The sequence below is a fragment of the Pelobates fuscus genome, chromosome 3 (genome assembly GCF_036172605.1).
Source record: "Pelobates fuscus isolate aPelFus1 chromosome 3, aPelFus1.pri, whole genome shotgun sequence".
Lineage (NCBI taxonomy): Eukaryota > Metazoa > Chordata > Amphibia > Anura > Pelobatidae > Pelobates > Pelobates fuscus.
Window position 1 is genome coordinate 183,382,300 of NC_086319.1, and position 13,752 is coordinate 183,396,051.

The window sequence follows — 13,752 nt, forward strand, 5'->3', positions numbered from 1 at the left end:
GAGGCATTAAAATAAGCTCAGTATTGCTCCACTTACCTTTTCTTTTAGACAGAGACTGATTGTAACAGTCTTAATACATGTCCATAGAAAATTTCTCAGGACAATTTGGGGTGACCTATAAAAATGCAGGTTCCTGTGAGAGAGAGTCAAAATGCAACAGATGGGATTACTGGCAGCTCCTAAAAGCTGCAACTTCCCTTATTATTGAGGAACAGGTTTGTCTATAATCCATAGTAGACAGGCTCCAGAGATGTGGGTAGACCTCTTGATCACTCCCACAGTCAGATATTCTTGCACTAGGCACAGTAATTAGTTGAGTCAAAAAGACATACTGCAAATTCATGGTAAATGCACTGCTCACCAGTGTCTATGTTTAACACTACGAAACTCAAATAGTGAACTCAAAATTTGATCTATCTAGAGGCGAATCTTTGATAATATACACACCTATTAAACACTTCTTTAAATAACAAGACATTACAATGGATTGCTTTCAGAAATTACAAAATGAATTTGGCACATTGTGCTTACAAGATGCAAAATATTTAAATGCATCCCACACGCACAAAATGGCACCTGTTCAATTTAAAGAGGACTCGTTTTCATGAATATAACGTTAACCATATTGCAAGAAAACCTACAAATCAAATATGATTTCCAATGACTGACAAGGATTAGCGTAAGCAAAGAAGTTGTAATGGCATGCAAACATATACATGCACAAATCTCCATTAGAACCCACTATTTATTGTGGGTGCTTAGTGTATTGTGTAGAGCAGTGTTTCCCAACCCAGTCCTCAAGGCACACCTACCAGTCCACGATTTAGGGGTGACCCAGTTGTGTCTAAGGTGTTTTTTTTTTTCTTTCTAAAAACACCTTAGACAAAACTGGGTAATCCTTAAATCCTGGACTGGTAGGTGTGCCTTGAGGACTGGGTTGGGAAACACTGGTGTAGAGCATGGTTATGATCTGTATGTGAGCAAAATAACCAATTCATCAGCTAGTGGGGGAAAAAAAAGTTAATCTGAACGAAAAGGACATTTGCAATATAACAGATACATATTACACACTAAGGATTTTTCCATTAGGTTCATATATTCACTGTTATCCAGTTTATGAAACATTCTATTATGAGCTCCAGGTTGTATTAGTAATGAGTAGAAAAAAAAAAATAGCACAATATCACCAGCAGAGTGTAAACCTTAGGAGGCTTGTAATCTTATTCTTGTGCCTACAGATCAACAATGCTGTTTAATAGTCTGCTGCTATTTGAAAAAAAACAAAACAAAAACAAGTACAAAAGTGCCAATTCGCTTGGATATCCAGATGGTATTTACTACTGTTTAATAGTTCATTTAACGTTGCACAAAACATTTAGTCTCTAGAAACCAGAATATGGTTGTTCAATCAAACTGTATCAGATATTCTGGGTATATCTGGTTGCTGTCAAAAATCACATAAATAAGAGGACTGAAGGGGTTATCCACACAGCTATCATACAGATTGATCAAGCTGCCATCTCTTGAGGGAGGTCGAATGTATTTTGGATCTCCAGTGGCATGATCACCTACAAGTACCCTTGCAAGGAACATAGATTTCTTTGCCCAAGAAGAAATTTGCTGAATGTTCATCCCGTGTGCCTTTAAAGTATTCCCATGCTTTCCACCATTCCTGCAGTACTGACTTGATAATGATGCATACCTTGCAAAATACGTTCCTAGAAAAGAAAGAAGAAAAAAAAAAGGAAAAGTTACAAAGGGAAAAATGTGCAAAAAGTCGTAGCTTTACAGTTATAAAAATTATAAATTTATTTTTTAATTTTTTAAAATCAATGATATTTACTCAACTGAGGCAGAACAAACACAGATTATGCAGTGTGAATATAAATGTAAACATGACAAAACAATATGATTAAGTAGACTAAGCCATGGACTATACACTACCATAACCTATAATGTACTATAACCTATGTGTTTATCATATACACACAAATACATACATTCACACAACTTAAAATTTCAAGGCATGTACTACTGATCAGGCCTTAAAAGTTACTCGACACTGCCTCAGAGTCCATGGCATACAACATGTGAATTTCTATTTGCCAGGGCTAAACTTGCATTTGCGGCTTAGTACTGCTCTGCAATATAATTTTCCTTCTATGGGAATACCACAAATTCTTACCTTTTCCATATACTGTACCATGCATCCCATTTACTCTCCAATCAAAGTTGTGTATGCAAATTGCCTCCACAAACTCAGTCCCTGTGCCATGAAACAGCATTTCCTCATTAATATGAGACACCCCTTTTTTTTTTTTTAGCTGGGCTTTCTTTCTACAAATATAAAATAGAAAAACACATCATCCGCATTGTACAAACAAGAATATCTAGGGCAGAATTTAATAAATAAAAGATTAAATTAATTTAAAAAAGATATTTACAAGATAACTCATGCATATTGCTACTTCTGGGAAAGCCATGTTGCTTGGATCCTTGCTGCACCACAAAACACAAAGACATTACCTGTTACTGAGAAATCACTACCAAGAGCATTACATAAAACAACCAACCATGATATGATTTGCCCCCTGGGGCATAGAGCTGAAACAAAGTGTGGCCAGGGTGATGCACCAAACTGGAATGAGAGTTTTCAAAAAGAGATGATGCCCATTTTGAGTATTGGATTTTAAACATGACATTCTGTACAAAATATTGGTGTTTATTCTTCCACTGCCAACTGAATTTGGTTATGCATTGCTATTGTGAATGATTAAAGGGACTCTCCAGTGCCAGGAAAACAATCAGTTTTCCTGGCTCTGCAGGTTCCCTCTCCCTCCCACCACCCATCCCCGGGTGCTGAAGGGGTGAAACCCCTTCAGTGACTTACCTGCCCTTGGCGGTGGTTTCGGGTCGCCGCAAATCCTCCCCTTCATCACATCAGCCGGCGGGGGAGACTGATCCCACCCGCCGGCAGAGGAGACCTAATGCGCATGCATTATATATAAATATATATATATAATTTAATTTTAAACTATGTTTAACTTTTATTTAACTTTATTTCAGGCAGCAGGGGGACTACCTGTCATTACAGACACTCCCCCTGCTGGCACTGCTATGGACGGCTATTCCGTCCATGTGATCTTGAGGTCCTTGCAAGAAACTCGCGATCACATGGCCCAGGAGGGCCGGATCAGACGCAGGGGGACTCCCTGGGATGCCAGGTGAGTCCCCCCATTGCGATCGCCGGCGGGGGATCGCCACCGTGCAGGTAAGTGGGAAGGACGGCTTGGACGTTTGGACTTGGTGTTTAGAGCCGGGTCCCCAAGGATGGCATAGCACGCCCGCCGTCCTTAAGGGGTTCAGCTAAAGTTGTTTTGGTGTCTTTTGTGTCCCTTTAAGAAATATAACAATTGTTTAGTTACATAAACACAATAAGTACTGCAGAATGGACCACCATTTGCAAGGTTCTACATTAATGATGCATGTAATAAATTATATATAAATGTATATTATTTTTGGCTTCTAAAATAGTGTTATATGTCTATCTTAAGAAATTTTACTTCGTCACTTTATTTTTTACATTTGTCACGATCAACAGTACATATTAAAAAAAAAATCAAGCATTCTCACCTGCAGTAAAATTCCCACAAATCTAAATTCTGTATTCTCAGGATGGTTTTAATCCGGCTACTATCCATGGAATTCCCGAAGAGATCAGCAACTTCCTTATACTCGTTCGAAACTTTGACCAATGGAATTAGCTTGAGAAAGAGAGTGCAATTGAATCACAAGAGAACAGACCAATAGAAATTAAAAGCGCATTGAGTAACTTAGTTATTTACTTACCTGATAAGGTTCTGCATTGTTCACATGCTCCCAATGGGGTGGAAGAGGAATTGATCCATTATCACAGATGTAACTATTAGAAAGAGAAAACGTAAATAAGAGTTTGATTAAACCACATTGAAAATGACAGCGTATTACTCTTTAAAAGTAAATCAACCAATTTATTGGATAACCACTGAAACATACATTATCAAAGTGGTGATTACTGTTTATTTGTCTAAGGACTACTGACAACAGGAAAAAGAAGCATTTTGTGAGATAAGTATAAAAATGGTCTAAAAATGTAATTTGCCCAATATAGGTGAATACAATGACTGCAATGTCACATGCAAGGCTTTTCTTTAAACCCCAGTGGCACACCTAACTTGATCTCTTCAAAGAGGCGGGGAGGTTCAATCTCAAAAAACATCTGCTGCTGTAATCCAACAAATCCTGCTATAAGCTAAATACAATACTAACCATACACACTAGGCTGAGAGCGTTACTGCCGCAGCCAGGAGAAAGGACGTGAGACAGGAGAGGTGTTGGGTACACCAGTGCCTTGCAAAAGTATTCAGCCCCCCTGGCATGTTTTGTTGCCTCACAACCTGGAATTAACATGGATTGTTTGAAGATTTGCATCGTTTAATTTACAGAACATGCCCACAACTTTGAAGATTTATTTATTTATTTATTTTATTGTGAAGCAAACAACAAATAGGACAAAATAACAGAAAAAGTCAATGTGCTTAACTATTCACCCCCCTAAAGTCAATACTTTGTAGAGCCACCTTTTGCGGCAATCACAGCTCCAAGTCGCTTTGGATAAATCTCTATGAGCTTGCCACATCTTACCACTAGAAGTTTTGCCCATTCCTCCTTGCAAAACTGCTCCAGCTCTTTCAAGTTGGATGGTTTGCACTTGTGAACAGCAATCTTTAAGTCTGACCACAGATTTTCTTTTGGATTGAGATCTGGGCTTTGACTAGGCCATTCCAACACATTTACATGTTTCCCCTTTAAACCACTCGAGTGTTGCTTTAACAGTGTGTACCTCCGTCCTAGCCTCAAATCACGCACAGAGTGATACAGGTTTTGCTCAAGAATATCCCTGTATTTTTTTTTTTTTAAATTCTTTATTTATAAACAAGGTAAGGTAACCACAGGCACGTGGAAGCAGTATAAAGAGATACATAGTGCAGTAACATTGTCCCACATATATAAAACCGTTATTCCATGAACATACAGTTGGTTTGAAAACATTACGTTAAAGAAAACAAAAATAATAATCAGTCCACAGTTTTCATAGCTCGTGAGAGTTCCATTGTTATAGATGCAAGGACATGTGTGGAGTTACACCTTGTTGTTTTTTATTTTAGTAATATAGGAAAATAACAGTCCTCCTCTGTACACCGCTTAGGTCTACGTACATCCTTAGCGTGTTAGAGCTGTAGGCCTCGGTTTTCCGTCTAAAAAGCCACAGAATCCCAGTTTTATATACAAGGTTAGTTGGTTTACATGAGATCTTTGACCTCGTATCATTTATGGGCGTCGCCTTAGGCATTGGATCGGCACGTATGCGATACAGTGTCCTAAGCCTTCAGTGGGCGGTGTCACTTTGATAGAGGACCGAGCGATGATAAGGCCTGGTGTACATGGAGTCGGACGGAGAAAGGGTAAAGAAGATAGGGTGGAGGAACTTAGTGAGAAGAGGGGGAGGGTGTGGGGAAGGAAAGGAGGGAGGGGAGGGTGGAAGGAGTAGGTTCAATCCGTAGTAGCGTGTTACAACTATAGGAAAGTTTCATGGATTAAATTTAAACTGTAAGGCATTGGGCCCTGGTGGAAATCAAGGTGCTGCAAGCATCTTCTCCAAGCCATAACCGGTCCCGACGAGGACGAAGTCTCGGGCGGGGTTCCGGGGGAAATCCCCTTTCCTCTCCCTTAGTCTCCGATTCCGCTGTTTATCCACGGGGCCCAGACCCTATCAAACTTTTTAGTAGTGCCTCTAACTAGCGCCGTCAGCTTATCCATAAGGAAAGCGTCCTTGATCTTTTGCACGACTACGTCGACAGGGGGGGTGTCGGGTTGGAGCCACACTTGGGCCAGGGCTCTTCTGGCAGCTAAGTTCACTTTGTGCAACAGGTTTTGTTCCACTCTGGGCCAGTCATCAAGAGGTCTGGCCAGGAGGAATACCCATGGGTCCAACTTAAGCTCTCTATCAAAAATATCCTTCAAAAGTCCTACCACCCGTTTCCAAAAGTTCTGTGCTGCAGGGCATTCCCACCACATATGTATGTAGGATCCCTTCTGGCCACAGCCTCTCCAGCACAGGTCCGTGGGTGTTTTGCGCATTTTATATAACTTCACCGGGGTGGTATACCACCGAAAGAGGGTCTTATATGCCTGTTCCTGCATGGAGACACATATCGATGAAGAGGCTGCTGCCTCCCAGATCTCCTGCCAGTCGACGCCTTCCAATTCCTCCCCCAAGTCCGCTTCCCACTGAGAGATATATGTGAGGTCACCCCATTCCGTCGTGTGTGTACTCAGGTGTGTGTACAGAATGGAGATGAGGCTCCTGGGAAACCGTTCTTTGAGGCACATGGACTCGAAGAAGGTTGGCCGGCTCAGTGCACTAGCTTTAATCATAGGGGCCTGGGCGAAGTCTCTCACCTGGAGGTAGCGAAAGAAGTCGGCGGGGCGTAGGGTAGCCCTAGTCTTAAGTTCGTCGAATGTAACAACAGAGCCGCCGTCATAGAGGTGGCAGAGGCGCTGTACCCCTGTGCCTTCAATACCCCTAAAATCCCTAGCGTTTAGTCCCGGCGGAAATGCTGTGTTTCTCAAGAAGGGAGTTAGGGGGGAAAGTCGGGGTGACAAACCATATTTGGTTGATGAGGCATCCCAAAGTCTCAGAGAGTTCGCAATAGCTGGGCATGCGATGTGTATCGATGGTCTACGGTCCCTTGGGACCCACATCAGAAATTCAGGCAAGTCTGGTCCCATGAGGGACGATTCTAAGTCCACCCACCGCCGTTCCCCTGGAGGGGAATGCCATAAGGCTAGCTGTGTAAGTTGCGCTGCCTGGTAATAGAAGTGCAAATTAGGGAGGCCCAGGCCTCCTCTCGTCTTCGCTCGATAAAGAACGTTCCGAGAGGTCCTGGGTCTCCTGTTCTGCCAGATGAATTTCCCTATTGCCTGTTGGAGTGCGCCCAGGTCTGATTTGGTTACTTTAACTGGGAGGGCCTGGAACAAGAACAGAATCCTAGGGAGAATGTTCATCTTCACCGAGTGGATTCTACCGATCCATGAGATCGGTTTATCCAGCCATTTCTCCATATCCGTCATTAACGTACGGATCAGAGGCGTATAATTTTGTGTGAATAGTCGAACAGGGTCTGCCGTTAACCACACCCCCAAATATTTTACATGATCCCTAGCTAAGCGAATCTGGTATGTGTCGCCTATGGAGGTTATGACAGGGTCAGGCATGCAAATCGGTAATGCGCAGGATTTGTGCATATTCACTTTGTATCCTGCCAATCTACTATAGTGAGCTAGGACACCCGTTAACGCCCTCATAGACGGAAGTGGGTCAGCCAGGGTCAGTAAGATGTCGTCGGCGAAACCCGACACAACGTACTGATGGCCCCCCACCGAAATCCCATGGATGTCCGGGTTGTCTCGTATTGACTGCAGGAGGGGTTCTAGGGAGAGGATAAACAGCAGGGGAGACAAAGGGCATCCCTGTCTGGTACCGTTTCCTAGGCCAAAGGGTGTCACCTTCGCCCCCGATATGCGGACCCGTGCTGTAACATTTGTATACATTGCTTGTACCGCAGTTATAAATGAGTCTGGTAAGCCAAAGTGTCGAAGGACTTCAAAAAGATAGGGCCATTTAACCCTATCAAAGGCCTTCTCGGCGTCGAGGGATAGAAACAATGTTGGGATTTTCCTATTCGCTTGCCTCCAGATGAGGTCAATGTTCCGCCGGGTATTTTCAAAAAGCTGCCGACCAGGTACGAAGCCAACCTGGTCAGGATGTATCAGTTTCGTCAAGAGGGGGTTTAGTCGGTTGGCCAAGACCTTCGCCAAGATCTTGGAATCGTGGTTGATCAGCGAGATCGGGCGGAAACCGCCCGGGTCGAGATCATCCTTGCCCGGTTTAGGTAACAATACCACGTCCGCCAATGACATGTCTCTGTCCGGGGCGCCACCCCCCATGAGGTCGTTAAACCACGACTCCAAGTGAGGTACTAGCTCCTCTCGGAAAGCTTTATAATAACTGCCCTCGAAACCGTCTGGACCTGGAGCTTTATTACCTTTCAGCATTGAAATTGCAACGTTTATCTCATCGGTAGTTATGCGTGCTCCAAGAGCCGCCGATTCACCTGCTTGCAGTTTTGGCAAAGCGAGACGAGACAGAAAGGCATGGGCATCGTACTCTTCCCGTTGAGGGTCTGAAGCAGTCCCGGTGGAATGGTTGTATAAGTTAGAGTAATATTCCGTGAAGACCCCTGCAATCTCAGTGGGGTCTGTACAGATTTTACCCGAAGCGTCTTTGATACGTGTGATATGCGAGTGTCCCTGTCTCGGGCGTAGGGCCCTGGCTAACAGAGTATCCATTTTATTGGATTTCTCATAATAGGTCCGTCTGGACCAAGTCATGGCCCTAGCCGTGTCATCTATGAGTGTGTTGCGGACCGAGGATCTCAATCTCTGCACTTCCGCTAGCGTGACTGGCGACTGGAGGGTCTTATGCTTTCCTTCTGCTTTCCCTAACGCCTCCAGCTGTGCGGACAGCAGTTGCGTTTTGCGTCTTTTCTTTACTGTGGCCTCGCGAATTAATATGCCCCTAATGACCGCTTTGTGTGCGGCCCATAGCGTAGCTGGTCTTACGTCAGTACACGCGTTTCTAGCGAAATATTCGAGCAGTTCTTTGCGGACAACCTCTACTATAACCGGGTCCTGTAGTAAAGAGGTGTTTAACTTCCAAGACCACGGGGAGGCCGCACACAACTTATCCAAAGTCAGCGTGACCTCCGCGTGGTCTGACCAGGTGATGGAACCGATAGCAGCGCCCGAAACCCTGGATGCGGCACTGGAATTAATCAGGAATGAGTCTATCCTAGAGTAAGTTTTGTGAGGTGCTGAGTAAAATGTATAATCTCGACCATCGGGGTGGTGTGCTCTCCAGATATCAATGAGGCCTGTGCGGTGTAGGAAGGTGCGGAGCAATTTGTCTTGGCGGCCACTCCCGTGAGACCTCGGGTGTCCGTCGCGCGGGCTTCTGTCCGCCGCAGGGCATGGGGTGGCGTTAAAGTCGCCCCCCACGATAACCATGCCGTGAGGCAGACCGTTTACGACCTGGGTCATGGCGTCCCAGAAGTCCACCGAGGGGTCGTTAGGGGCGTAAATATTTATAATATGGATGGCGTGAGAGTACAGAGTTCCGGATATTAAAACAAAACGGCCACTCGGGTCCATCGTGACAGTACCTACTCGAAGCGGGCATCTATGGTGTAGAAGCACCGCTACCCCATTCCTTTTGTTTAATGCCCTTGCCTCGTGGGTAGTCCTGTAAGTGTGGTCCCTGAGAGTGAACTTCGCCGATTTCGGAATATGTGTCTCCTGCAGGAGTGCAATGTCCGGATTTAAACGCTTAAGTTCCCTAAACATGAGGCGACGTTTATTCGGTGCGTTTAAGCCTTTGACGTTCAGGGATAATAGTTTCAAGGGCATTGATAGTGAATAAGGGAAAGGCTAAACCTATTGGCCATTTTCACCAAATACCGGTGATAGATGGGTGGTATATAGAGTGGTGTCTCAGATTGTCTATCTATGCTCCCTGCGTCAGGGCCGAGCTCTGAGTCACCGCAGATTGAACCAACGCCTCCTTCCAAAGAGGGTACCATAAAACAGGGGGAAGGAGGGGGAGGAGGGCAAAAAGGGTAGAAGGGGGAGGGAAAAAGAAAAGTGAAAATAGAGAGAAAAAACAACGTACATAATAAACCCCTGGTCTTATTCGTAGCCAGGGACGAGTGGGGGCCTTGTATAGGCTCCCCCGGAGTCCGCATGGGGCTCCAGAGTCGCCCAGACATAGACCAACGAAAATATGGGCACCAACAGGGTGCCTAATCGAATAACTTTTGCATGAAAAACGATGTAACAATGGGCGAGACGTCTCGCGATCCCACCAAGGCCAGCCCGGACCCACAGTCCAACAGAGGGGCCCCAACCCCGCCCCACCCCCCCGTCCCGTGGAGGACTCCGTATGCCCCCCCACCCCCAATCCCAGAGGGGATAACCCCCACCGACGAGGTCAGTGGGCGGGGGGGGGGGGAGGGGATGAACAGCTAAAAAATGCACCCCGGAGCAGGACGGGCGGTCCCGAGGGCAAGGAGCGCACGGTGAGGGGGGGGGGGGGGGGGGGAGGCAAATAAGACCCGGAATTACCAGCGGGTCAGAATCAGGGCGGAGCCCGTAGGAAAATATAACGCAAAACAACATGAGGCAGCGAACCTGGGGCGTCTAACCGCCTAAGGAGAGGGGCACAAAAAGTAAAATGATTTATCCCACCCGTCACCCCAAGGGGGTATCGCCTCCCTCGTATGAAAACTAGGGGGGGGGGGAGAAGGTTTAATATGGCGCATTGCATAAAACGGGGGAGGTGAAAGGGGGTCATCGGTCACTAGGGCCGAGTTGCCGTATAGGCCTAATAATTAGAGGCGGAGAGATACCCCCTACACGTCCCGGCTCGAACCCCCCGAGCTCTGTAAACCTGATATACACGATAGGGAAAAACCGACATGATTATCGTTTAGCGTAAAAATAACCATACAAATTCGAACACCGCCAGCTCCCTCCTCCCCCACCCCCCGAATGAAAATCAAGGCGTCCCGGGAATAAAACATCAGAGCAAAGCATAGTAAAGAACGACCATTAAAAGTAAAGAGTACGCCCACGGCCGCCGTGAGTTTGTGATAGTTAGTCAAGAAGGGCCGTTCGCCATCATTCCTTCGAACGCTCCCTATCCCGGGGCCACAGGGGTGTAGACAGAGTAAGGGCCGGGTGAGGATGGACGGTATGGGGGAGCAATAACGAACATATGGGAGTGGGAGAAATCCCTAGCCCACCCCAATACTAGTGCCCCCCCCCCCCGATGGAAGGAAGATAAACATTTCTGGGCAATTCTATAAGGGGCCCCCGGGTCCCGGGTGAAAAAACAAAAGCGGGGAGGATGAGGGATTCCCGCAATCCCCCTCCCAAACAATAAGGGCCCACCCGGAAAAGCTCACCGCTCTGGGCCACCGGCCGCTCACCCAATGCCGAGTTAAAGGATCCGAAATCATTCGCCTGCTGTGTACCACTCCCGAGGTAAGGCAGGGAGGACCTCCGCCGAAGATCTCAGAACCGCGAAACCCTCCGGTATACGAATCCCGAGCTCCGATAGGAACGCAGCCGGATCGCCATCAGCATGGAGGACTTTCGTGCGACCATTTTTGAAGGCCAGTAATCGAAAAGGGTGACCCCATGCATATTTAATGGATTCCATTTGTAAGATTTCCGTAACAGGACGCCAGTCTCGCCTTTTCTTCAAGGTAGCAGGGGTTAAGTCTTGGTACAAAGCAAGGTCTGTCCCGTTATATATTATTGGGCCTTCTCTGCCACGTTTCATCAATGCTTCCTTTGTCTGGAAGGACAGAAATTTAATAATTACGTCTCTCGGTCTCTTATCATCCGCCCTCCTGGCACGGAGCGCCCGGTGAGCCCGCTCGATGTGCCATAGGTGTTCTGGCACATCGGGGAGAAGCGGTCTAAAGATCTTCAAGATCACTTCCACCAGGGACCCCTCTCCCTCCTGTTCCGGGAGGCCACGGAGACGGATATTATTCCGCCGCGACCTGTTGCCAAGGTCATCTATCGCCGCTGCGGCCATCTGCAGTTGGGACGTTAAGGAGTTTATTTGTGCAGCTGACTCGTTGTGGGCCTGTACTGTAGACTCCATCCTTTGTTCGAGAGCCGCCGTCCTCGTACCCAGGGCTTGGATTTCGGCCTTTACTTCCGTCGTAGTGCGGACAATTTCTGTGGCCAGGTATGTGCGTACCTCCGATAGTTTGGCCAATATTTGGCTGGCCTCCGAGTCCAATGCCCCTGCAGCAGCACCGCTGCCGGGGCTCGCAGGAGAGGTAGGTGTCCCCGGGCCGTCCCGACCGCCATCTTGGGTGGATAGCCTCGCGGCTCATGAGGCCGCAAACATATCGGGGACCGAAGTCACCGATTCCGAGGGTTTTTTCACCGGTTTTCTTTGATTCCGTTTTTCCATCCCGGTCCCCCGTACTGGTGAGTCGGAGAATATGTCGAAAAATATCGAATTTCAGCCTTTGTTAGCCGTTGGCACTGTGGTTACAGCGGAGCTCTAGCCAGACACGTCCAGCTCGCTCGGCTGCAGACCACGCCCCCCCAGAATATCCCTGTATTTAGCACCATCCATCTTTCCCTCAACTCTGACCAGTTTCCCAGTCCCGGCTGCTGAAAAACATCCCCATAGCATGATGCTGCCACCACCATATTTCATTGTGGGGATGGTGTTCTTTGGGTGATGTGATGTGTTGGGTTTGCGCCAGACATAGCGTTTCTTTGATGGCGAAAAGTTACATTTTAGTCTCATCAGACCAGAGCACCTTCCTCCATACATTTTGGGAGTCTCCCACATGCCTTTTCGCAAACTTAAAACGTGCCATTTTGTTTTTTGCTGAAAGTAATGGCTTTCTTCTGGCCACTCTGCCATAAAGCCCAACTCTATGGAGCGTATGGCTTATTGTCGTCCTATGTACAGATACTCCAGTCTCTGCTGTGGAACTCTGCAGCTCCTCCGGGGTTACCTTAGGTCTCTGTGCTGCCTCTCTGATTAATGCCCTCCTTGCCCGGTCTGTGAGTTTTGGTGGGCAGCCGTCACTTGGCAGGTTTGCTGTTGTGCCATGTTCTTTCCATTATGATAGATTTGATGGTGCTCCTGGGTATCATCAAAGATTTGTATATTTTTTTATAACCTAACCCTGACTTGTACTTTTCAACAACATTGTCCCTTACTTGTTTGGAGAGTTCCTTGGTCTTCATGGCAGTGTTTGGTTAGTGGTGCTTCTTGCTTAGGTTTTGCAGCCTCTGGGGCCTTTCAAAAAAGGTGTGTATATGTAATGGCAGATCATGTGACACTTCGATTGCACACAGGTGGACATCATTTCACTAATTATGTGACTTCCGAAGGTAATTGGTTGCACCAGAGCTTTTTATGGGCTTCATAACAAAGGGGGTGAATACATATGCACATGCCAATTTTTTGTTTTCTATTTCTAAAAAATAGTTTTATGTATATATTTTTCACTTCACCAACTTAGACTATTGTGTTCTGATCCATCACATAAAATTCAGATTAATAAAACATTGAACTTAAGGCTGTAATGTAAAAAATAGGTAAAAATTCAAGGGGTGTTGAATACTTTTGCAAGGCACTGTAGGTGACCAACATTGGGCTTAAATAGAAAACAGTTTAACCATGAATGTAAGACAGCACCCAAATATTCCTCAGATACTCCTGCTACAATAATCACTTTAATAAATTGAAATTGTAATGGAGATGAAAGTGTTCCTTTAGGTGGATTAGTTTGCCAATATAAGATATTCACAAACTGCCAAATTGCAAAGTTACATATTTGGTTGATATGAAGAGCTAACCAAACAGCAGAGTAAACAGGACTGAAAGACCTTTTGTGAATAGCTGAATGAGTTTCATATAACACACTTAAATTGAACATGATGCATTTGGACAAGCGAATGCAATTCAGAACTTACTGAATAGACTTATGTCCTTTCTTTCACCTTATTTTATGAATCTGCCTATTTAAATGTTATCTTAGTCTTTCGCCT

General features: G+C 45.9%; 1 protein-coding gene across 6 annotated transcripts in view; it reads right to left on the bottom strand.

The window, feature by feature from the left end:
• Nucleotides 1-942: 942 nt before the first annotated feature.
• PARP11 (poly(ADP-ribose) polymerase family member 11) overlaps nt 943-13,752 on the bottom strand; it is a 63,319-nt gene continuing 50,509 nt past the window's right edge. For all 6 annotated transcript variants that reach the window (XM_063445379.1, XM_063445377.1, XM_063445378.1 and 3 more), the window contains 4 exons: nt 3,850-3,922; nt 3,634-3,764; nt 2,186-2,337; nt 943-1,718 (listed from right to left, as the gene is read on the bottom strand). In XM_063445379.1, the coding sequence (XP_063301449.1) occupies nt 1,405-1,718; nt 2,186-2,337; nt 3,634-3,764; nt 3,850-3,922 (670 nt within the window). In that variant the 3' untranslated portion in view covers nt 943-1,404. The remainder of the gene's footprint in view (nt 1,719-2,185; nt 2,338-3,633; nt 3,765-3,849; nt 3,923-13,752) is intronic.